This window comes from Xyrauchen texanus, chromosome 16 (genome assembly GCF_025860055.1).
Source record: "Xyrauchen texanus isolate HMW12.3.18 chromosome 16, RBS_HiC_50CHRs, whole genome shotgun sequence".
NCBI lineage: Eukaryota > Metazoa > Chordata > Actinopteri > Cypriniformes > Catostomidae > Xyrauchen > Xyrauchen texanus.
In genome coordinates, this window is record NC_068291.1 from 2,557,729 (window position 1) to 2,582,443 (window position 24,715).

Below are 24,715 nucleotides of genomic sequence, written 5' to 3' on the forward strand. Positions count from 1 at the left end.
TCCTCCTCGTCACAGCACTTTAATAGACAAATAATATACCCAATGAAAGCCCTGTCTGTAAAGTTTATTTAGCTGCCCTAATACCACAGTTTGAAATACTTTCCAAAGTGAAATATGATTTCTGTTAGTCATCAAATGTGTCTTTTATGCTTAATCACTGCTGCTGTAAGCCCCAAATAGCCAAAATAATATGATCTGCTGTTACCTTGAGCAGTTTTTTACTTGTCTGTGAGCTTGCTTAAGTGAATAATCCAATGTTATATCTTAGATGTCCAGAACAAAATATGAGGTCCTGTAGGAAAAGCATGCAAAACAAATCATCAGGAAAATATGTTATTGACTATAGATGATAAAATGTTGAAAACAATTAGACCAATTTTTGGCAGTTAGTCCACAGTATGTGTAAATGGTGAGCTTTTAAATTTGACAGTGAAAAGTTGTAGAGAACAGCTCAAAAATACTCCAAAGTTGAAGCGGTAACCTCTTCTGATTACGGACACCTTTGCCCTCGCTTTTGGTGCCCTGGACATTTCTCTGGGAAACTGCAGCCAAACGTATGATAAGACACGTCATTTCATTGTGCAAAGATGTTGCCACGGTCACGTCATTTTCACGAGACAAGGCTGCTAAGTTTCTCCAAAAAGTAATCCACTACAAATGACTTATTATTTATATAAAAATTTAATCAGATTACCCAATAAAATTAATCACTTTACTGATTACTTTAAAGTTACTTCACAATAAAGCTTTTGTTTTCCCCCCCTCAACCGATTAAAATAATGTCCATATTTTCTCCTTGTTCATTGTTGCACACAAATCAAACACTCAATGACTTACAATTACGTATAACACTCAAAAAATATTTTTGTCTATTTTTAAGAGTTACGCATTTAGTGGAGCAGAGCATGTGGGGCAGGGACTCTGCGGCCCTCCTGAACTCCACAGTGCCCCTAATTGTTCCAATGGAGATATGTGGTCAAATATGGTTCTGCAACAAGCCCACATTGAGACACTTGGGTCAGAAATGAATCTATCCATAACACAGTACCAAAATGTCCAAAATGTAAAAATGTCACATCAGAAAGCTCAAAGCATTATTTTTAAGGGGTCTTACTTTTTGTGACCAACACAGTTATAATTGCATACATTATTTTATTACCATTTTTTACCCATTCTCTGAAAATAAACGGTACGTTTTGCAACAACAAGACATACCACTCAAAAAATAGATATCGCAAAATAATATTATGAATCACTTGTTTAATAATTGTAAAACAAATTAAGTCACAGAAATAGAGGTTATGAAATTGTTGCATAAAATGTATCACATCTAGTGATAAGTCCATGTAACGTACAATAAGTATAAAAGTCATATACTGTATATAGTAGATAACTATAATAAATTGGCAAGATGTAAACAGTTCATACATATGTGCATACATGACGCCTGCGTCAGAAAAAAAATCAACTGAAGGCAGCAAATGGTGAATAAACATTGTGGAGACAGTCCATGAAAACTAGTCCAGTTAACATGATGCCACAACAATGGGTGTGTAACCTTTCATGGCTTTGCCACGATAACGGAGTGAGTTTCTTCATGAATTCCTAACTAGTGCTCGACCGATATGGGTTTTACAATAGCTGATATCTAGAGAGCAGAATGGCCGATATAAATGCTGATAAACTTAATACAAGTAAACAACAGCAAATCAGTTTTACACAAATTTTGTAGTGAAACTTTACGCAGTATTTACTAAAATTCGCAAAAACCTTGGAAACAGAAAGTGTTGACTATCCATTGACAAATCTATTGGTGGATGTTGGAACTGACTCATGGGAAAATTAACAGTTTTGTTTATCGGCCAAGTGAACACGGTTATCGGCTGATACCGATAATGGCAAAATATCCGATACATCGGTCTATCGTTGACAATTCATTTGGAACTAAATGGACTTAAACAAACAAATAAGGCACTTCATGACCATGAATGAAAAAAAGTTGCCAAAAGTGCCAATGCGTGCCCAATCTAAACAGGGCATCGGCGTGTTTTTCTTTGCTTTGATTAAGTCTCGATTCTCCAACCTCACAGGCCAGAAAAGCCACTCTCTCTCTTTTCCCTTAAACGTCCAAGTGCTTCAAGCAAGTGCTTCAGTTAGCCGGAGAGGAGCAGCCTGTAAACAGTAACATGGAAATGTGTCGTTCTTCTCCGATTCTTCTCATTTGGACTTCAGCTGCTCCATGAGGGGGTTGGGCTCTTTCTCTGGGGTCTTGATGGTGTCCGTACTCACGATGCAGGTGGGCCGATGGCGATTGAGCATCAGTATGAGCTGCTGTCGCTCGTGTTTGAGCTCCTCGATTTGTGCCTTGAGCTCAGAGTTCATCATCTCCAGACGTTCCGACTCCTTTAACATAAGAGAGTAACTTTAAAGATGACACATGCTCATGCTGTATGTTAACTCAGTACTGTAGCTTACACAGAGCAATGGTTCTCAACTGGTGGGATTGAGGTCAGTTTCGATAGGGTCGCAGACAGCAGCGTCATTAACAGCTAGTTGTTCAGTTTGATCCTGCACACACTATGTGGAAAATCCAGACAATCTCAATGCTGCTAGGCTTTTGTGATAACGTGTCATACAAATTTCTACGCAAATGAAGCGATTTCGCGTGTTCGAGCCGCCCCGCGTGAATTTGCATATATTCGCATCTTTGCATTGACTTTGTATGTAATCACACGGCGCGAAACACGGCGCGAAACACTCGCTTCGCATTGTATGTGAACGCACCATAAGAGTTCTTCTTGTGTTGTTGGTGATTCACATTCTTCATGCATATCGCCACCTACTGGGCAGGGAGGAGAACTTATAGTACAAAAGGACTTAAATATTGATCTGTTTATCACCCATTTAACACTTCTGAAGACATGGATTTAACGTCAGGAGTTGTATGGATTACTTTTATGCTGCCTTTATGTGCTTTTTAGAGCTTCAAAGTTCTGGCCACCATTAACTTGCATTGGGAAGACCTACAGAGTTGAGATATTCTTTTTAAATATTGTTATTTGTGTTAAGAAAGAGCATAAGCATAAGAAAGAAAGTCATACACATCTGGGAAGATATGAGGGCGAGTGAATGATGAGAGAATTTTCTTTTTGGGGTGAACTGTCCCTTTAACTTAATTCAAAATCATTGACTGTAATATGATAACTAGAATTTAAATATGTGTAAATGTTTAAATGTGCTTAACTTTTTCTATCAGTATTGATACTCACTTCTCTTCCACAACAAAGTTCCACAAGGCTCCGTGTTGGGTCCTCTGCTTTTTCTCTTTATATGCTTCCTTTAGGCTCTATCTTTCAGAAGTACAGTGTAGCCTATCATTGTTATGCTGATGATACACAATTTTACCTTCCGTCAGGTCTAACAATTGTTGTTCCATCATTAATCTCATCTCCTGTCTTGAGGAAGTTAAATTATGGATATCTGAAAACGTCCTCATTCTTAATGAGGATAAAACTGAGGTCATTTCTTTTGGCTCTTCATTATGTATCGCTGACATTGAAAATCAGTTAGGTACTTTAGCACAATAGAGTTAAGAACTTGGGTGTCATCTTTGATTCTTACTTATAATTTGAAAAGCAGATAAATGCCGTTGTTAAAGGAAGGTCTAATGTCCATTGCTAAATTAAAACGGTTTCTCTTACAGAAGGACTTGGAAATAGTGATTCATGCTCTTATTACATCCCGGCTGGATTACTGCAATGCCTTATATGTGGGTCTGTCTCAATCTTCTTTTTAACGTCTGCAAGTAGTCCAAAATGCAGCAGCTAGACTTCTAACGGGTACCAAGAAAAGAGAGCATATCACCCCTGTTCTCGCTTCCCTACATTGGCTTCCAGTTAGTTACAGAGTTAAATTCAAGGTTCTGCTGTATGTTTATAATGCCTTGCATGGTTTATCCCCTCAGTACATTGCTGATTTACTTCATCTACATTCGGCACCTAGGTCTCTTCGATTATCAAATCAGTTACTCCTCTCTGTTCCTCGTTCCCGTTTGAAAACCAAAGGTGATCGGGCGTTTGTGGTTGCGGCCCCCAGGTTGTGGAATGCACTCCCATTTGTCGTTAGGTCTTTTTCCTCATTGCCCATATTTAAAGGAGTTTTATGTGTAGGTTTTATAATGTTTTATTAGTTTGTTCTTTTTAACATTTTGGAAGTTCTGTTTAATTATATTTTAAATTTACAGCACTTTGGTTAACATTGGTTGTTTATAAGTGTGCTTTATAAATAAACTTCAACTTGAACTACTTTGAGACAAATTAATTATATTAAATGAACAAATGACTTTGTAATCCGATTACATTCAACACTGGTTGAGAACCACTGATAGTATAATTTAATATCATATCTACCCTTTGTAGATACTCAGTTCTTTCTTTCTTTTTGTTTCGACATCTTGCTGCTGCTACTTTGTTTTTCTCTCGCCTTCTTTTCCTGCGCTCTTCCTCTTCATCTTTCTGTGCAAGGGGAAACAGCAAAAATAAGTATAAAAAACTTTATTTTGAACAATTCTTTGGTGACATAAATTGGCATAAATTACACACTTCACCTGCAGTGATTAAAAATAAATAAGGATGAAATAAAGAGTAAAAATGTCTTTCCAAATAGCCGTTACGGGCCGAGCACTTTAGGTGGTGAATTAATTACAATTGTTTACAGCTTTATAAGTTTTGACCAGGTGCTGCTTGCAACCAGACTTCCAGATCGAGCACAGAAGCATGAATATTAGAAGTTATTCCAAAGATTTTCCACAATGTTTGGCCATATTTAATGCACTTTGGGCAATAGGTGGTGATGTCACCACTTGTGATAGGAGAAACAGAGTTTTCCGAAACTTTAAATCAAGTAAACCAATTGCTTTGCATAATGAAACACTGCACACTGAGGACATCTGCTGGTCACAGGCCTGTAAACGCAACAGGAAGTGTCAGTCAATGATGTGGAAATTAACTTCCATGTATTATTCATTTAAGGATAATGTCCTTGAAAACATAGACCTGAATCATCTCAGAATATATAGAAATCTTCAGACCCCTTTTTATAATTATAGTGTTTTCATTTATTTTAAATGATGTTTGTCTTCACACTAAACTAATAATTGTTTTTCTGTGTATCATCAAATCAAAAATATAATTACGTTTCTACATCTTATGGAGTTAGTGATGTAGAATTAATATAAGATTGGATCAATTCCTACTTTTTTTTTTAGCAGTATACAGTATACACTGTAAGCTAGTATTTCAATCCAAAAACAGTCCTTGTGTTCCCATAACAGAAAGGAAGTTTTTCATTGGCAAATTAGCAACATTTTGATGTACACGTTACATTCCGTTCTAAATGTTCCAAACATTTATTTATATTTGACTGTATTAAGTATAAAAATGCAGCTCTGCCTCAATTTTGTTATGATCTCAACCGTTTCTTGTGACAGAAATGTCCTGTGTCTACCTGTTATGGTGTGCTGTGTTTGTTGGGCCAGATAGCAATGCTTTTGCTTTGTCGTTGGATGTTTTATTTATGCTAGTGATGTTCTAATTCAGAGCCTAATTGTGTAGGGATTTTAAGAGATCATTCTGCCAATGGAACAATTAAAATACAGCTGTTTCATTGATAAAGTTCCTCTCTATCCACTTGATAGAGACACTACAGTTTAGTAAGTAGTGTAAACAGGTGTGCTTTTTGTATTACAGTTGCCCCAAAGTTCCTTCCAAACGTCCCCAAACTAAAAGTCTGAAGACTCACCTCAGCTTTAATCTGCAGTGGGCGCTTGCCCAGCTTTCCTAGTAGATGTAAAGGGGACAGCATGACCCCGAGGTTGCAGAGGTCAGCGTATTTCAGCTGGTCAGTTAGTGTGGTGGCAGAGATGCCTGCCAGTGGGCCGAGACTGGGCAGAGAGCCTGCCGTCACCGAGGGGTCCGGGATCTGTCCGGGCATCATGTCACAAACGCCTGTGACCACAGCTGCACAACACAGCAGAGGCAGCAGTGAGTTTCAAAACACATCTCAAGGTAAAACAAATATATTTGTGCAGTAAAATGTGTGAGTAGTAGTATACAAAATATTCATAAATATAAACAGCATATATATATGTATATATATATATATATATATATATATATATATATATATATATATATATATATATATAGGAAAGATCAGGCACTTAAAGCAGAATTTGTGTTAGTTTTTCGGTGTTAAAACACTTTCTCCTATCACAGCTTAATATGCATAGACAACTATAAGTAAGCCATTTATAGGTTAGTTTTGTTGAGAACTGTGAACACTTTGTTGCACTATAAAAATTCCCATTTGTTTTAGCAATGCCCACTAGCCAACAGGGTAGTGTACAAGCATTGACATAACCTCCCCTTCATATTGAAAAATAGAAGGAAGAGGGAGAACAAATAAACCCTTTATGGTAATAGTATAACAATGACACTAGCCATTCCAGGTAGTGAAACATTGTTCAGAAAATTCTTCTTCGCACACTAAGAAGGGAAGTGACAGAACGGACATAGACCTGGAAGGTAATATAAAGGCACTAGCCAACAGGGTAGTGAAACATGCTTGCAGTCAGACAGATGTCCTCTAAGGACTAGCCCTTCACTGACACCCAGGAGGAGGCCATGCTCCTAGTGTATTGAGCCTTAACACTAACATGACACGGTATGCCTTGCAAATCGTAAGCGAGCACAATGGCATTCACAACCCAGTGAGAAAGTCTTTGTTTGCAGATGGACAAAACCCTTTGAATGCAAAGCAAACAAAGACCTGTTCAGACAGCCTGAATTTACTAATTTGGTCAATGTACATGCATAGTACCCTGACAGGATAGAGCATGCACAGCCTCTTAACCTCGTCCAACTCAAAGGGAGGAGGAGAAAATGCTTGCACGGTGACAACCTGAACCCTAAAGAGGGTCGCCAACACTTTGAACACATTTGAATTTGAATTTAAGAACTTACACAATAAGTTTTTGTATTCATAAGTTCAAATATACATTCACAGTCCCGATTTGAAAACTATTAGCCAATTAGTTCGTGACAATCACAAGATCTGGAACAATCCATACCGGACCAATCAAAACGGATCATCTTAGATGACATCATGCAACAGCGCCAATGGCATTTTTGTAAACAAAACAAATGTTCACATCTGGGCTGTGAGTGTAAATTTCAACTTACGAATACAAATATTTATTGTACAAGTGCTTAAATTCAAATCTGCAAGCTTTCGAGTTTTGCGAGTGCTTTGTCAGAGTGGACAGTGCTCAAGCCTGACAGGGATAATCGCCAGCAATACCGCATCCGTCTCATCATAACCTCCACCGAACGTGATCGTATCAGGAGCATCAATAGTGGGGCACAGATCATTATGGCCATACTTAAAAGGCAAAGCCGTTTGAGATGGAGAAGAGGAGAGATTCGAGGCTCAAACCGGCGACAACTCATCCTCTAGCCTAACTCTCCGGTACCCCGTCCTCACTGGATATAGCGAGGAGATGGGACCATCCTCAGCTTTTCGGGAAAGAAAAGCAAGCAGAGAGTGAAGCGTTTGAGTTTCATGTGCTCATGGTAAATGCAGTCCGTTTAAGCGAGTGCTTTGTCAGCTTGTACTGAATAGGCGAAGCTGCAAGACATGAAGGAGAGGAGGCACGCAAGGCTGGACCTGTGAGAAATCCACTTAAAATCTCTGCACTCTATTTTCTGTCCTTGGGTGCTTCCCTTGTGTGGACCCTAGGGAGCCGCAGATGGAGTATATCGGGAAGAGAGTGGAGCGACTTCAGCTGTCAGAACGAAAGTGAGCCGAGAGCAAACCGTCTTGAGTTTCATGCGCTCACGGTGAATGCAAACAGTTTTTTCATGTGCTTGTGGAAACATTTTGGAAACACTTAAGCAAAAGGCTCTTTTAGTTTCTTTACACTGAAAGAGAACACACAATGCAAAACAATTCAATCTATATAGAACACGGAAGTGTTCAAGGGACACACTGTTCGTCAGAGCGCAAACAGGGAGAAGAAACAATCTTCTCGTTGTTAAAGGGGGGCAATTTCAAATGACAAATGGATAAGTCAGGCTTCCAGATGATGAGAGATGTCAAGCGGACACCGAAGAGAAAAATCTGATGAAATGGTGCTGTGCTTTATATGCCTGCGATGACACGAGCATTGAGTTGGAGCGCCAAGCACCATCTGGCAATGAGAATGATGTGATTGTAAAGGGTTTCAGAGAGCGACACTCCTGCAAGGAAATCTCATAGCCATAATTAAGATTAATAAGTGCTGTAAAAGAATTGTTCATTGTTAGTATTTCATTGTATGATAACCAGTGTTGGATTAGTTACCCTAAAAAAAAATATTAGTATCTACGAATGACATCTTCTACAGTGTAAATAGATTACTGTACTAATTACTCTGTCTGAAAATGTATTGCATTACTTATTACTAATTACTTTCTAAAACCCTGATCAACCTCGTCAAGATGAAAAATACAAGAATAGACATGAAACATTTTAAATCTTTCAAATAAATCATATAAAATCAAATTAATTTTTCATGAACAGGCCAAAGAATTTAAGGGGTAGTGTTAAATTATAAAACATATATTTTGGGGGTCTGGGTATCTCAGCGAGTATTGACGCTGACTATCACCCCTTGAGTCACTAGTTTGAATCCAGGGTGTGCTGAGTGACTCCAGTCAGGTCTCCTAAGCAACCAAATTGGCCCGGTTGCTAGGGAGGGTAGAGTCACATGGGGTAACCTCCTCATGGTGGTGATTATTGGTTCTCAATCTCAATGGGGTGTGTGGTGAGATGTGTGTGGATCGTGGAGAGTAGCATGAGCCTCCACATGCTGTGAGTCTCCGCGGTGTCATGCACAACGAGTCACGTGATAAGATGCGCCGATTGACGGTCTCAGAAGTGGAGGCAACTGAGACTTGTCCTCCACCACCCAGATTGAGGTGAGTAACCGCACCACCACGAGGACCTACTAAGTAGTGGGAATTGGGCATTCCAAATTGGGAGAATAGGGGATAAAAAAAAGAAAACATGTATTTTAACATTAGACCTAAAATTTCGATTTTAAATTCACTATTGTTTTATATAGAATTGTTCTGTAGTCATAAAGTATTTAACACAATTATAGCAGAAGTAACTAATTAAATTACTAAAAAATTAAGAGTAATCCCTTTTTCAATGAAAAAGTAATTTAATTACAGTAATTAATTATTTAGTAATGCATTACACCCAACACTGATGTTAACTAAAGTGTACCTTTTTTCTAATCAGAGGAATGTCAACCAAACAGCCATTGTAGCCAAATTGATTCAAAATGTTTAATCAAAACAGTAAGGTACAGAAACATTTTATATGGTTACAAAAAAATCATTGCATTTTGTCTTTGTCATTTTTTTCTCTAAATAAACTCAAAGAAGAATTATATTTAATCAGCGTCGTATCCATGCAACCAGTATTACAATACATAGTAATAATTGTGCCAGCATCAATTAACTTCTTAAATAGTAGGCTATAGAGCATTACAAGCTACACATGGGTGAATGCCAAGAAGTATATTACATAAAGTATCATATAGAATTGAGCTTCCCCCCCCCCGTTGATGTAAATCCTACATGTACACTTTTTTTATATAAATTACATGTATGTCCTTAAGGGAACAATAAAGTTTAACTTAACCAAACCAAATAAACAGCAATATTATCTACATAATGTATATTTTTAGTAAAACATTTTAATGTATGAAAAATGTTATGCCGGGACATTTTTCAGTGATGACGCAAATACATTTTAATCAGAGTTATGAATCGGTAAATTGAAATGGGCAGTTCAAACTGATTCACAAAAATGAAACAAACTTTCCATAAATAAATTAAAACACCAGTATTACTGCTAAAGTTTTAATCCGAGACCCTGACAAATAATCTCTAATAATCAGTATATAATCAATATTCTGACAGTTGCTGAACGCCAATTCATTTAGCAAAACAAAGCCTACAACATGTAAATAGCTCAAATTGAAAGACTTTATTACTGTATTACAAACGCAATTAAAAAGTGGATTAGTGCAAATAATTCCTTCCTATCAACAGGTACTAGTCTAAACAACAGAAACAATGCATTAAGTGCACACTTACAGACTACAGCAGATTCCTAGTGATTATTTAATGCATTTAATTGTGCACCCAAACCTTCTATTCATTCATGCAGCGCATTTCACTGTCCAAGCTGCACACAAGATCTTTCTGATATCTTTCTCCATGTTCTATATCTGATGAATACATTGTATAATCAACATACAGTACAGACTCTTTTCCACTGAATTTAATGAAAGGCACAAAACTAGACGCAGACACATTCCCCTTAAATCCGTGGAGAGGAGACTCGGTAACGTCAGCCAAGATCCGACCGCTGCCCATGTTCCTCTCGTCCAAATCTGTGCACTGTTTTCTGTGTCAGCCCGGAGGAATGCAGGCGCAGAGGAACAGGACAATGTCATCGGCGACACAACTCCCTCAGTGTGCTTCATCAAAACACTGATTCAAGAACTACAATAAATCACTGCCATATGTGTACTGCTGTATGGACATGCACAACAGTTATGACTCTGAGGAAGTTCCATTAGCTAACGCAAACACCACTTTTACTGTTGAATATTGATCTGAACAAATCTCAAATCCTAAAAAAACGTATGTGGGCGTCTTCTGTCGATGCACGTCTTCCAATCCAGTGCATTTCGTTAGGGTTAGGGGCGATACATATTAACCGTATGCTTCATTTGTGCTTGGGGGGGGCTTACAGTATGTATAATGGGCCTGGTACAGTATATGACTCTTTTCTTAAACAGGTACGTTTTTAAATGTGATCAAACATGTTTCATGCCATTGTTGCATGTATGGGTTTTCAGAAAACACTGAGGCGTAATGCAAACATGCCCCATCTTACTAAAAGCCCCAATGAAAAATTATTTCCATAGTAAAAATCACCATCTTTGAAACTTTTTGCACACTTCCAAATACAATTTCATACAAACCAGTCGAAACAAGCATGTATTGAGGGAATGACAGCATAAAGAATTTGGAAAAATAAACAGAATACAACAGTGTTCTCTTTGTTTAGATTTTCCCTGGAAAGCTCAATAGAACACTGGAGTGTGCTGTCCTGACTGACGCTCTCTCCGCTGTGACCATTACCACATGTTATTTTAATATCGTGCTTCATTATCACAGACTGTGTTACTCTGATTGATTGATTGATTGATTGATTGATTGATTGATTGATTGATTGATTGATTGACTGAATGATTGATTGCTCCATTATTGTGGACAGCAATTCTGTAAATATCTAAAGGGGAATACTGTCTAACACAAAGCTAAATCCTGCAAAGAAAATGATGTAACATACCGCCAATGTGATTACGTTGTTCGTCCAAATGAAAAATAAAAATGCAATCAAGATCTGAAATTGGTCTAATTTGTTTTCCTCTATCACCTTCCGTCACAAAATGCCGATCTGAAATATAGGTGGCGCTATAACACATTTTAGCCCCCTTCGCAGATATGCTTGTTCATAGACATTCAATCTAATTTTCAGTTCATGCACCACCCCCATTTATTTTTAATATTTCAGCCACAATATAGAAGCTCAATCTAGGTGTCATTAGAAAGCTGACATTCTCCCCTTTGCAATGATGTATATCATGTTATCATTAATCAATAGCATATATTTATGATGACTTGTTTAGCATGCCTTTTCTGCTGGATTGCATATTTCTTCTGGACATCTAAGATACAGTCCTGTGCAAAAGCACATAAGATGTTTCATAAAAGAATTTAACTTAAGATAGTTATGTATAGCTTCAGCTTTAGTGTCAAAAGGAAATATAAATGTTAGACTCCCAAACGTTACTTTTGTAAATAGAAAAGATTAGAATAGAAGAACAGGGAGCCCTGCAACAGATGTCATGTCCCCCACAGACCCCCACTGATCATCGAGTCAGTCTGAGATTACATGAAGAGACAGAAACAATTGAGACAGCCGAAACAGATACTCCAAATTCTCCTAGAAGCTTGAACATCCTATCTGCCAACAACCCAGAAAACTGTGTCTAGGTGTATCTAGGAGGATTGGAGCTGTTTTGAAGGCAAAGGTGGTCACACCAATAACTGATTTAGCTCTTTATGTTTACTGGACTTTGTATGACATTAATTGATAAATGAAAACTATTTATGTCATTATTTTTGAAGACTCCTCACTAAGCAACATTTTTCACCAGTGCCTAAAACTTTATTATTCACACAAGCAAGCTCACAGACAAGTAAACAACTGCACATTTTTTAGAGAACTTCCTAAGGTAAAAGCGGATTGTGGCAGTTATCGGTGCATAAAAGAGACGCTGTATTTGATGACTTACAAATATCATATTTCACATTGTGAACTATGGAACTAGTGCAAAATAAATAAATAAAAACTGTACAGTCAAAATCCTGAGAATAAGGGTATTCATTCAATATATGATTTATCCATTTAAGTGCTATTTTAAAGACTTATATTCATATTAATATTTCTACATCATAACCACTAGGTGGCACATATTTGCAACACGGATGATTTAAGGCCTTATTTTTGTTATTTTTAAGTACCTGCAGAAATGACTATCTATTAAAAGTTCAGATTCTAAGCTTTCAAATGATACTACATATGCCTGTCTTATGTATTCAGGGACGTGAGCATTTTAAGAGTAATCTTTTCCCACGATATAGTGCCTCCTTTTGGGCCTGCCGCGGGTCCACATACTTGAACAGGTTTGTTAATGAATGGAACTTTATTGTAAAATGTTACTATTGAATCTTGACAAACACATTTGTTGATCAGCACAAAACCACCCTAACAGAGTGCAGAAGTTATGAAATCATTAGCCAACATTTGGGAAGGGATCATTTTGAAAAGCTTCATGATTTGAATGGTAATGATAAATATTGGATCATCTCATGTTGATGTTCTGCTCAGTGTTTCCCGAAAACAGCCACTGTTTTAAACACAGAATTAATAATCATGCAAGGCAACATCATGATTTCAATCTTAATTTAATCCATAATGCTGCATTAACGGATATCATACTGTGACGAGGATGAAGGTGTGGCCGGCGCTGAATCAGCTGATTAGCGGGAGAGCGAGATTAAGGGGAGCCACCTGCGCCAGTTCGAGAGCGAGAGAGAGACGAATGCGGATTGCATGTGTGTCTATGTTTGTTTTATGTTGAGTTTCTTATTAAACTTTGCTTATTATTCAGCCGGTTTTATTATTTGCAGGTTTTAAAGAGTTTTAGATGGTTTTCCCTAAAATTGTAGCCTACTGTAAGTGCTGCTTTTACAATTGCCACACAGGTTTTTCCACATTAATGTGAAAATGACAATTAATAACAAATGTGTATTACATGTTCTTAGGAGAGCCAACCCTTCTACATTACATGGCTTTCATTATTGCAGGATTGTGCATTTAAATGGAGAGTGGTCCCCTTAAAAGCTCATGTCCATTTTGATACCACAGAACACCTTCAGGGGTCTTGTAGAGTACATGCCTCGGCAGGTCGGTGCTGTTTTGGCAGCACGCGGAGGACCAACAGCATATTGGGCATAATGTTTTGGCTTATCAGTAATGTTGGAATTTCTCCTTAACAATAGCTATTTTTAACCTGTCAGCAACTGTGGCAACATTTCAAACCCGTTTTTATCTCCAACTACTTTATTTCTCTTGATGAATTAAAGTAAACCTGTCTTATGAATTAATTAAGTCCTAACAGTGAAAATCAGTAACCTCTGCCTCACGTTTTCTCAACAAAGTATGTGCATGACGCCAAAGCAGCAGTGACGTTTGAGTAAGTGAAGTTGTTCCGAGAGAAAGTTGAATAACACTTGTTTGGGTGAAAAATGCTTATCAAGAATGCGCCGGATAGGAGGACATTGTCAATAAGATATTAACCCTCAATGAAATATTAACCGCTGACACCAACTGATTTCTTGTTGCATGTTAACACCATTATTGCCATTCTTTCTGACTTATCCAATGTGTGCATGTGTTTTGTGTATGCCTCTTCATGGTTTGAGGTCAAAAACAGAGAATTACTTTCTCTGTATTACATAGATTAATACTCTGTATTAATTCTTACTTTATCAGATTTTTTTAATATTTTTTTTTTGGGAGTTATCAGCATATTGGTGTGAATGTAAACGGGATAAACGTTGTGTACCACAGAGGAAAGAGAAACAGTAAGAGCTGCCTCTGGCTAAAACAAGAGTTGTAAACTGTGCCGGATTACATGCAGCTTTAAAAGGAAATAATCATCCAATCAGAAAATTTGGACAAGCATGTACATATACAGCAAAAGACTTCACAGAACGTCTTCAGTGTGTCATATCAACATACAGAGACACAGACTTCTCTTTATATGCATTTGTTAATATGCCAGACAGATACAGATACCAGTTGTAAACAGGCCATACCACTGGTTGATTATTTAAGTTCTGTATCTGAATTTGTCAGTGCATCAGTGCATAAAATCCAGACACTTGACATCAAGTGAAAATGCTTCTATTTTGCATTGCATTCAGATTTAATATAAACTTTTATTATAAATTCTGTTATCAGCGTAACAATTTTAGTGAATAACTGAATTGAAAATTGACATGAAATTGAGAATGTCTTAGTATTTGCTTTAATGACTGCATGCACTGGAGCTGACATAAACAAACCCTGATGATCATGTAATCCAGCATGATTTGAAAATGTTCCAAAGAGTATCTTGTGTACTGCAATGGAAACAAGCAAATCTGACCGTATGTAGCTCTCGATGGCACGAGGCATTTATACTTGACGGGCACTCCAGTTGCACTGTTCTACAAATGATAGACGACAGTGGAGAGAAAATATCAACTATTCCAGCAGGAATCAGCAATGAAGAAGAGCTTTGCACAGCTTTACATTTACCTAACCAGGTATGTTAATATATAATTTATGTTTGCTGGTCATGCAAGACGTGAACAAAACAAAAACACTTAAGAACCATTAGTAGGCTTTTTTGATCAGTGGCTAAACTCAAGCACTTTTATTTGTTTACAGATATTAGTGTTTTATAATATGCAGCCTCAATCTATTGTTTGAACTACAATTACATTTAAAACAAGTTAAAAAATAGACCCCTATAATACATCTATCTTGGACAGGTTGACAAATTCATATGCAAAATGATTTTCTGTGGACTACAGGCCAATGATGCGCTTATGTTCAATGAAATAGAATCATGCGTGATTATTTATAATAATTTAATCATTATATATTGAATTCTTTTTATTTAGGGACCTTTCTCCTCAAATATTTACATGTGATAAATGACGTTTATTTGCGATTAATTAGTTGGGATATCATGTCATTAATTTGATTAAAAGTTGTAATCAATTGACAGCCCTAGTCATACCCTCTCTTTGTTTGTTTATGTCCAGGTTTAAATGAAAAAAGAAAAATCACAGTTTTTCAATGTGGTCTTTTGGACCCCACAGTGTAGCTAAACATAAGACAGTTTCAAGCAATTTGAAGGGGCTAAGGTGATGATTTCCCACAAAGTCCTCGAGTGCTCTCTTTCAGCAGTTTACATGTAGTTTGCATGTGGCAGCTGGATATCAAGCAGATGCGGGTATCTAACCAAGACTAAGTCTATCTAAAACACTTTATGTGAGACTATCTAAGACTTCAGTGCCACAACCTTTTCCAAGTTAATGAACCATAGTGCCCTTTGTAGATAAACAATGACCTGCAAGCATTTCCACTGGTTCAGAAATGGGTTTCAGTTCCACTCAAAAAGAAGAGTGTGATCAAATCTGGAAGCTATATGTGAAACTGATTCTCATTGCATAACAGTGCTATTATAACTAAATGCATAATTCAACAAAATGAAAGTGACCTTCACGGTGCTGACGCCTTTAGCAATGTTATTATGACACATCATCTATGCAGTGTTGATCACTAGTAATTCCACACATGTAACTTCAGTGCACTATGACTCTCACAGTCATATTATAAACACATCTGTTTTACACAATATAATCCTAATTACGCTATAGTAATTCATGAAAGTAAAAGTGCTTGACCCTTGTAGGCTCGCTGACATGACATGATATCTAAAACGGTTTATAACAACATTTTACTTTATTAAACAAGAAAACTGTTTAAGAGCTTGTATAACTGAGAGACCCCATGGAATATCTGAACTGACACACCACGGGACTATTTAAGGTCGTACTCACACTAGGCCTGGTTGTCTTGTACCATGCCCAAGCACGATTATTCCCCCTCCCCACTCCCCTGTTGGCCTGCACTCACATTGCAGTTAACGTTCTGGGCCTGAGCATGCTTATGTCATTACGATGTGACATTTTGTTTTGAAGAAAACAGGAAGAAAACTCTTGCAGAGCACAATGGAGTCCTGCATTGTAATGTTACTTACACTGTGGTTTATTTTGAGCCGTTTGGGTCACGGTGACACACAGCCCTCTCACATGCATAATTATCAATAACATCGTACCACTGGAATTTATCCTTTTCGTCCGTCAAGCTGCCAGATTTACAGAGTGCATCCCGCACCTTCAGCTACTGGACCTGTAGTTTTTTCAGCTTGTCACGCCATTGCTCATTGGTTCTTTGGTATCCACGTGCACGAAAATAGTCTGGAATTTTACCAAATATCTTGGAGTTCTTGTGTGTTGTATCCAGTTGTTCCTGTATACTCTCGTCTGCCCAAATTTCTATTAAACACTGCACCTATGCTGTAGACCAAAGTGATCCCTTTGCCCAGTTGCATCATTGACATCATATTTCGAGTTCCGTGCTCGGTCACGGTTAGCGTTCACACTAGATGTGTACTGTGCCTGAGCCAACTGAACCGAACACGAGCCCACCTCTTCAAGCCAAGGCACAGTTCAGCGTACCAGGGCATGGTATGGAGCGATCACACTAGTCAAACGAACTGGACTTGGGGGGTCAAACATGCTCGGGCATGGTACAGATTGCCTAAAATGAGTACACTAAGTGAACTGCAGAATGCTAAAAGGTAAATCAAAATGGTAAAAAATTAAAGTGACCAGTGCAATTTCTCTTATATTCCCCTTTGGTCAAGTTGTATCCTGTTAACTATCTCAGCTCTCATTGTGCATGAGCAACTAAAGGACAGGCATATATGCATTTCTGTGGAGAAATAAGTTTATTTAATAATTGAACAAGAATCATTTTGAATCTTCATCATTTAAACTGTGTTCTTGTATGAGTCAATTCAAATGATTAAGCAAAAACAACAACTGTGAAATAGCAAATCGGAGTTAAGTCTACTTTCATATAGTTACCTTAACTTAGATAGTTAAGTTCAACTTTATAACTCAAGATTTGAAGACGCTATTACTTTTATCAATTTAGAGAACAATTTACTCAATCAATTGGGTAGAGTCAACTTGTTAGGGTTTTCAGTGCATCTCATCCACTTCTAATTTTTCTTGTTATACAGTTTTAGTTTTTTTAGTCTTTAAAGCAAGATGGTTATAAGATCATGAGAAACATATTTTGATCATGAGAAAGTGTATTTTTAACCTAAAATCCTTTATCCTTGCCCATGTTAATGCCCATAGGCGACTTCAAAGAAAGACATTCTGCTTTATTGGTGCACAATGCCACAGAACAATATGCAAATAATAAGAAATAATGATAATAATAAAGGAATGTTAATGTGGGAATGCACCACGCCCAATATATTGACTCATTGATTTCAAAGCGGAAATTCCTCTTATATAACATGAACTTGAGCTTACAGCAGTGTAGAGCCTATCTGTCCCATCACTATCATCATCATTGGATATTAATCAATTACTAATACAGAACAAGACATGGACATGGTGGAGTGACATTTGCTCAAATCTTGTAAATATAGAGCTATTTAAGATTAAATGCAACTACAGCAATTAAAAAAAAAAAAAAAAACAGGACACGGGGTGTGCACCAATATCCAATGCTATTATTCAAATAAGATAATATTTTGTGCTTGCATACACTCGGGATGTGTCACAAAACCTAGTGAGTCCCCTGCATTTTTGCGCATCATCGGCGCGTGGAAATACTGCCGCGCGCTTCTAAGGCGCAAAATTTCGGTCTGCTTTGGCAGCTCACTCGCTTTTGTGGCACATCCCGAGAGAAATGCACAGTCTGGACGCGAAGCCCTCCAAAAGTTCGTCAAAGTTGCGCTCTTACCTGACTTTGGTCCCGCGGTGAGCGCGTGGAATCCCTTTCTGACGTCAGCTGTCGGTCGCGAGTAGATCTTGAAGAGCGGGAATCGTTGCATCAGCTCGTTTCTCGAGCGCTGATCCCTGATCGGGAAGAGCGAGGAATGCGGAAGTCAGACGTCAGCAGGGAGGACGAGAAACGAGCTGCACATGGAGAAGAAGTGGAGAATTGTGGAGAAGCCTTGCTCCACCCCTTAGATACCAGAAAACAAACATTCCGTTGACCGTCAGCGGTTTGCGTGGTCCGAGCTGGAGACCTACACACAAGTGCAGCTGAGAAGGTCTCTTAAAAAGTCCTGTGATGGTGTAACATTGGAATGCTTTGGTATGGAATGATTACCATAGTCTTACACCATAATATTTACATGTTACCTCAAGGTACATCAGATCATTGTAGATGGTGCTGCTACTACTACTATGGTGCATGCCTGAAAAACATGGCAGTAAGAGAAAAACTTGAAAACGTTCAGTCCTATCTCAGCTGAGCAGGTCACCCAATCAGTCATAATACACTGGTACTTTGATATATACCATGGTTCTAAATTACAATATAGTATTTGTATGTTACCAAAAAAGAACCAACATTCTTCAAAGAACACCTTGGTACTACCATGATACCTGTCCAAACGACATTACCTAATGATGCTATCTCCGCTTAAGTCTCTTTCAAAAAGTGCTGTGGTAATACCATGGTACCATAATACCATCATAATGGTTCTTGTTTGTGGTAATATTATATTGCTCTCAAATGCACATGTGACATGCAAGATGCCTTATTGCCCTTTTGAAAAGCACTGACTGTCCCAAAGCATTAATAAACAATAGAACGTCACCCTGTAAAAAGAGGTAACCTGCAATTGTTACCATAAAGGAATATTTCCGGTTCAAAACAATTTAAGCTAAATCAACAGCATTTGTGGCATAATGTTGATTACAACAAAAATGTATTTCGACTCGTCCCTCCTTTTCTTTAATAAAGCACCAAGTGTTCCAGTGAGACACTTACAATGGAAGTCAATGGAGCCAAGTATAGCCACAAGACATAAACAATATACGTGTTAACATAAAATCACGTACTAAACTTTCTAACGACATAACACAGTAAACCTTAAAATGACCATATAAATGACGATTTAAACAACTCTAAAGCTCAAATAATACACAGGTTTTAACAGAAGAATTGATGTTAGTGCTTTTATTCAATTATTAGCTTCACATTTCTGCCTTTAAAGGAGTAGTTCACTCAAAAATAAAAATTCTGTCATGATTTACACATCTTGAAGTCATCCCAGATGTGTATGACTTTCCTTCTTCAGTAGAACCAAAGTGAAGATTTTTATCAGCACATTTCAGCTCTGTATGGCCATACAATGAAAGTGAATGGGTGCCATTATACTGCTGGCTGTTTGACGGTCCAAAAGTCATATTTAGGAAGCATAAAAGTAATCCACACTCCAGTCAATCAATGAATGTCTTCTGAAGCAAATAGATAAGTTTGTGTAAAAAATTAGTTGATAATTAAAATTGTATTAACTTAAAAAAAATGCTTCCAGTCAACCCATCACGGAGCTGTTGCGTGACTTAGGTGCGTTCATGCGAGACGTTGGAAGCGCTCGCTTTGTATACAACACAGGAACGAATGTCACGTGAGAGTTTGGTCATTTCAAACAGAAATACAGTAAATATCTTTACATCAGCAAGTAATTTCTTTATTTTGACACAAAGAACACAAGCATGCCAGTGCGCGTTTATCGTGAATATTTATTCAGCAATCAATGCTCATTTTGCTCTTTTCATTTGACAAAGAAGTCAAATTTAAAATGTAGAAAAATAAATTATCATAAAATACATCTCCATCAATATAGCACTGGATGTTTTCATGGAAAACTCTAAACATTGAAGAACGATGTGAAAACACAGTAGAATGATAGCATTGAGGTATGCGATAACTGTGATATGACTTTATATAAAGCACAACACGAGTCGATTAACTATTGCCATAAAAAACGAACACAACTCGATCAATTCCACAGGACAGAACTTAGCACCAGATCAAACAAATATGGAACTGATACATATATACTGTCTTTCTATATATATATATATACGTATTTTATATGTATTTAGATTTACTCATGATATCTCTGTGCATGCTTTTCAAACCAGAACATAGTTCATATCTGCTCAAAAGATAATTGTACATGCTCTTGGATTTGGGCTACATCAAATGTATCTGGAAGAAGGGAACACCCCACCTTACACATCACACTTTTCATGGATGCAGCCATTAAACAGCTGGCTTCACATTGACATTACAAATCTGGACATCATAACATGGCGATATCCAGTAGTTAAGAACAACATCATGACATTACATCATCTACACTTGCTTTTATAAGGCAAGAAGCGTTGGAGAGTTGAGGATATCGACACTAGATTCTGCTTTGGTCACTCCACCTTTGCAACCGTCAAGTCCCTCGGCCAGTGAGTCCAGCTCTGGGCAGGCGAAGGTAAAGATGGACAGGTAGTTGCTGCAGGTTGGCGTGGAAGTGCTCACCACCGGGGTGCTTAGAGGTTCGAGATCATTGGCCACTGACTTGTACAGTGTCTCCCAGTCTGTGATGCCCAGCGAGCCGGTCAAGTCAATGTCAGGGACAGAGCGAGCTGTTTCCACAGAGACGCGGTCCTCGTCGACGGTTGCAAGGAGTTTGTCTCTGATGTCGAGAGATGGCTCAAGATCGCACAAACTGATCTCCGCGCTTGAACACAACAGGAGGTTGGAGTTCCCAGAAATAGCAGTGGATGGAACCATTGGGATCTCCAAGTCCTGAAGAGAAGTGGAATCTTGAGGACTGTCCTCCGGGAGTTTGGTGGCCGCTTCTGACATTGGAAGAGGCTGAGGAGATTCTGGGAACATGCAGTCCAACTCTTCAGGCAGTTGGCAAAGGGGTTTATGAGTGGCAAGAACATATTCAAGCCTCTCCTTTTCCTTCAGGAGATTCTCAATTTCAGCCTGTAGAGCTGCTTTGTCCTCTTCTAGCTTGTCGGTTTCCTGGAAAAATCAAAAATCTCATTATTCCACAGACAGACAGATTTGAAGAAATATCTCACACAAACAAATTTACTCCAAACCTGTATGACTTCCTTTTGTGGAACACAAATAGTTTATTTTTGAAGAATATCCATTAGTTTTTTCCAATAGACCTTTTTGTTAGACTGTGATGACACGTTTCTGCATTTTTAGCAGATAACTTTTATGTAATTTATTTTTAGATGATTTAGTGTACATTTATAACATTATGCTTTGTGTTATATTACCCAGGAAAAAACTAGTTACCACAGCTGTGATTGGGATTTTTTTCCTCCAAAAACTGGAACTGTGAAAAAGGTCTATTGTGCAGAATATTCCACATCTTCTTAAGTCATACAATATGCTTTGTGTGATACACGGACCAAATTTCTTTTCCAAATGATTCGAATTTGGAAAATTCACAGCAAATGTCCTCTCGAATCAAATATGACACATTCAATGACGTGACACTAAAGAAACAATACCATATTATTTGAATTGTATTTATTTGAAAATCGAATAAAATCGCAAAAATTATTTGTGAATAAAGCAGTGTTTCCATCCCATTTGTTTAAGAGAACAATATTGTCACTTCCAGCCTGGGAAATTTGCACAATATACTGTATAAATGGAAATGGAGGTTGAAGCCACCGTGGCTCTTTTATTAAATGTAATGAGCGCACAGACAAAACACTCGGAGAACTTTTTGTTTGCTAGCATTAAGCGGCAGATGCCTAATATCTTGGAGCAAAAGAGAATATAACAATAGCAACATTTCAGATGCTATGAGATAATATTTATGAGACTATTAACATTGATTGCTGAGGCAAGGTCACATGGATTTCAATGTGCATCCTGATATTCCTGATACATTCGTTTTTACATTCATGAATTATGTGCAAATGTACATATTATTTAATATTTTTTAATTCACGCTTAAACTGACATATTCGATGTAGAAAGTAGCTACTTGTGATCTTTTCTGCTATATTTACTTATTTTTTTACATTTACATTACATATATGGTGTTTATCTGTCATTTTGGAGCTTGGCAGACCCAGTCCTTTGCATCCACAGAAGAAAGAAAGTTATATGGATTTGGAACAACAGAGGGGTGAGTAAAATACAGAATTCACATTTTTGCAAATTATTTTGAAATTGACTCTTCAAATCCTCATGTTTTTAATGTATGTAGTAACTAACCGCCTGGAGGGTGTCGGTGAGTTCTCGTCGTCTGTTGCGACACTTTGCTGCAGCCATCTTATTCCTCTCTCTCCTGATCTTCTTCTTCTCCTCTTCCTCTGGTGAGAGCTAGTCAAAGCCAACATTGCACATATTAGCTTGCACACTGAATGCACAAATCCTTGACTTCTGTTGCCAATTCAATCCAGTGGCAAAAGCATCCCTCTCTGCAATGCGTCTAAAAATAGCCTATTGTTGCAGACTCGCTGTGACCTGAATATAAAGTGGATGCTGGTCTAGGCAACACGCCAGAACCTGAGCTGCATCCCCATCAATCTCACCCGGCACATGCTTCACAGATGAGCATGCACGTCTATTGCAAAACAAACGTGTACCTGCTCGTTCTTGCCCTTTCTGGCAGCGCATTTCCCCTTGTTCCCAGCTGTCTTGGTCTTTGCCGGTTCGTTGCTTTCAGCTTTACCCAGAGACGGAGATACAGACGTGATGATGGTCGGCTGGACCATCCACTGCAGATCCGGGGTGCTGGTGATCGCCGTGACCGTCGGAATAAACGAGCCTGAAGACTCGGCATCCACGCACGAACCCTGGACAGATAAACTGCGCTGTCATAAATGCATCGTAACGCATTGTTTTTATCTCATACTTTTATTGGGTTATTGCTAAGGTACTCGAGTTTCTACTTTACCTATATGACTCGTTCTTAAAATACTCTCAAGCATCTAAAAATAGGCTCGCCCTGATCAATATTTAACTTTTGCATAGTCTCTGACGTCAATGCCTACGCAGAGCTGTTGTGGGCTCTCCTCAATGGATTTATATTTCTCAATGAACAGCTGCATTTGTACAGTGCTTTCCATGTTGCGATGCATTGCAAAGGATGCGCAATTAAGCATCACACGCAACATCACAGACTGAAGGATGAGGCGTCACGAGGCTATAATGATGACCATAACACCATGCATGCTGTTATTTTTTTAAGCAGAAACACGGTCTCCAAATGAACATTATACATGTTAAATGTTATATGAAGGGTCTAAATGAATATGCACCAAATAGGTCTGGTTTAATGATCACATTGCAGCTTATGATGACACGAGCTGTACCTGCGTGCTGTCCATCAGCGCATCGGTGCGGGGTTTGAGGGTGTCCCCGTCGGAAGAGGATGAGTCCGCTTCAGTCTTCGCTTTGCTCAGGAACATTTCTCCAGCGCACACGGGCAAAAATGTGTATTAGATCCCAGGTTATAAAATTCAAATCGCTCGAGTCGTTCTCTCCAGTTTTATTAACCTGGTCAGTGATACACAGCGCGCTGAGCTCCTTCTATTTATAGTCCGCCTGAACTTTATGAATGAAACGGGATGTGCCAATCCAGCTGTGGGGAGCGACTCGGACAAAAACATGATGCATATTCCAGGGAAAAAGCCTTTTTTATGAGCACACTGTTGTATTTTAGTCCGTTTTAACTAATGTGTCGATCAGAATGCATGCTTCTGAGGTCAATTTGGGCGCAGGGAGTTGAGCACCCGTGTGAGGGGTTGAGCACCCCTGTGAGGGGAGAAATGTGGTACGAGCTATAAACTCATTCATAAAATTCTGATGGACACACAGAAAGCACATAGACTTCATGAACAATGTATGGCATGTGTATTACTTCATGCAAACTGCACACGTATCATGTCATCATTAGGTGAATCGACACTATAAATGTAGGCCTATCTGATATGATATTCCGTTGCCATTTCATATAAACCAACTCAGATTGTTTTTTGTAAACAGAAACCCATTTCTGAAAGACTATGAGCAAATGGGACCGTCGACTAAAATGTAATGCAGTTTTTTTGCAACCAAATAAATAGATTATAGGCTAGTAATTAATTAATAATTATATATTTTGATAATTCGTACTGCGATCGCCAATGATTAAATATATATTTAATGTGCTATCTTTTTCCTCTGACCCCTCTGGTCTCAGCATCGGCACCTGCTCCTACGTAACACAGTGACGTAACAGAGCCAAACAGGAAGATGTCCATATGTGGATACCTACGTATTG

General features: G+C 38.2%; 2 protein-coding genes across 2 annotated transcripts; both read right to left on the reverse strand.

Moving 5' to 3' along the window:
• Positions 1-1,252: 1,252 nt before the first annotated feature.
• Positions 1,253-18,502, reverse strand: LOC127657292 (jun dimerization protein 2-like). Its single transcript, XM_052146022.1, has 4 exons — positions 18,358-18,502; positions 5,800-6,017; positions 4,410-4,514; positions 1,253-2,403 (listed from the first exon to the last, which is right to left on the reverse strand). The coding sequence occupies exons 1-4, from the start codon at positions 18,446-18,448 to the stop codon at positions 2,218-2,220; spliced, it is 600 nt and encodes a 199-aa protein (XP_052001982.1). The 5' UTR covers positions 18,449-18,502; the 3' UTR covers positions 1,253-2,217.
• A 1,673-nt stretch (positions 18,503-20,175) lies between these two features.
• Positions 20,176-23,918, reverse strand: LOC127657291 (protein c-Fos-like). The gene is made up of 4 exons (XM_052146021.1): positions 23,766-23,918; positions 23,037-23,246; positions 22,663-22,770; positions 20,176-21,441 (listed from the first exon to the last, which is right to left on the reverse strand). Exons 1-4 carry the CDS (start codon positions 23,859-23,861, stop codon positions 20,782-20,784), a joined length of 1,074 nt encoding a protein of 357 aa, XP_052001981.1. The 5' UTR covers positions 23,862-23,918; the 3' UTR covers positions 20,176-20,781.
• Positions 23,919-24,715: the final 797 nt, after the last annotated feature.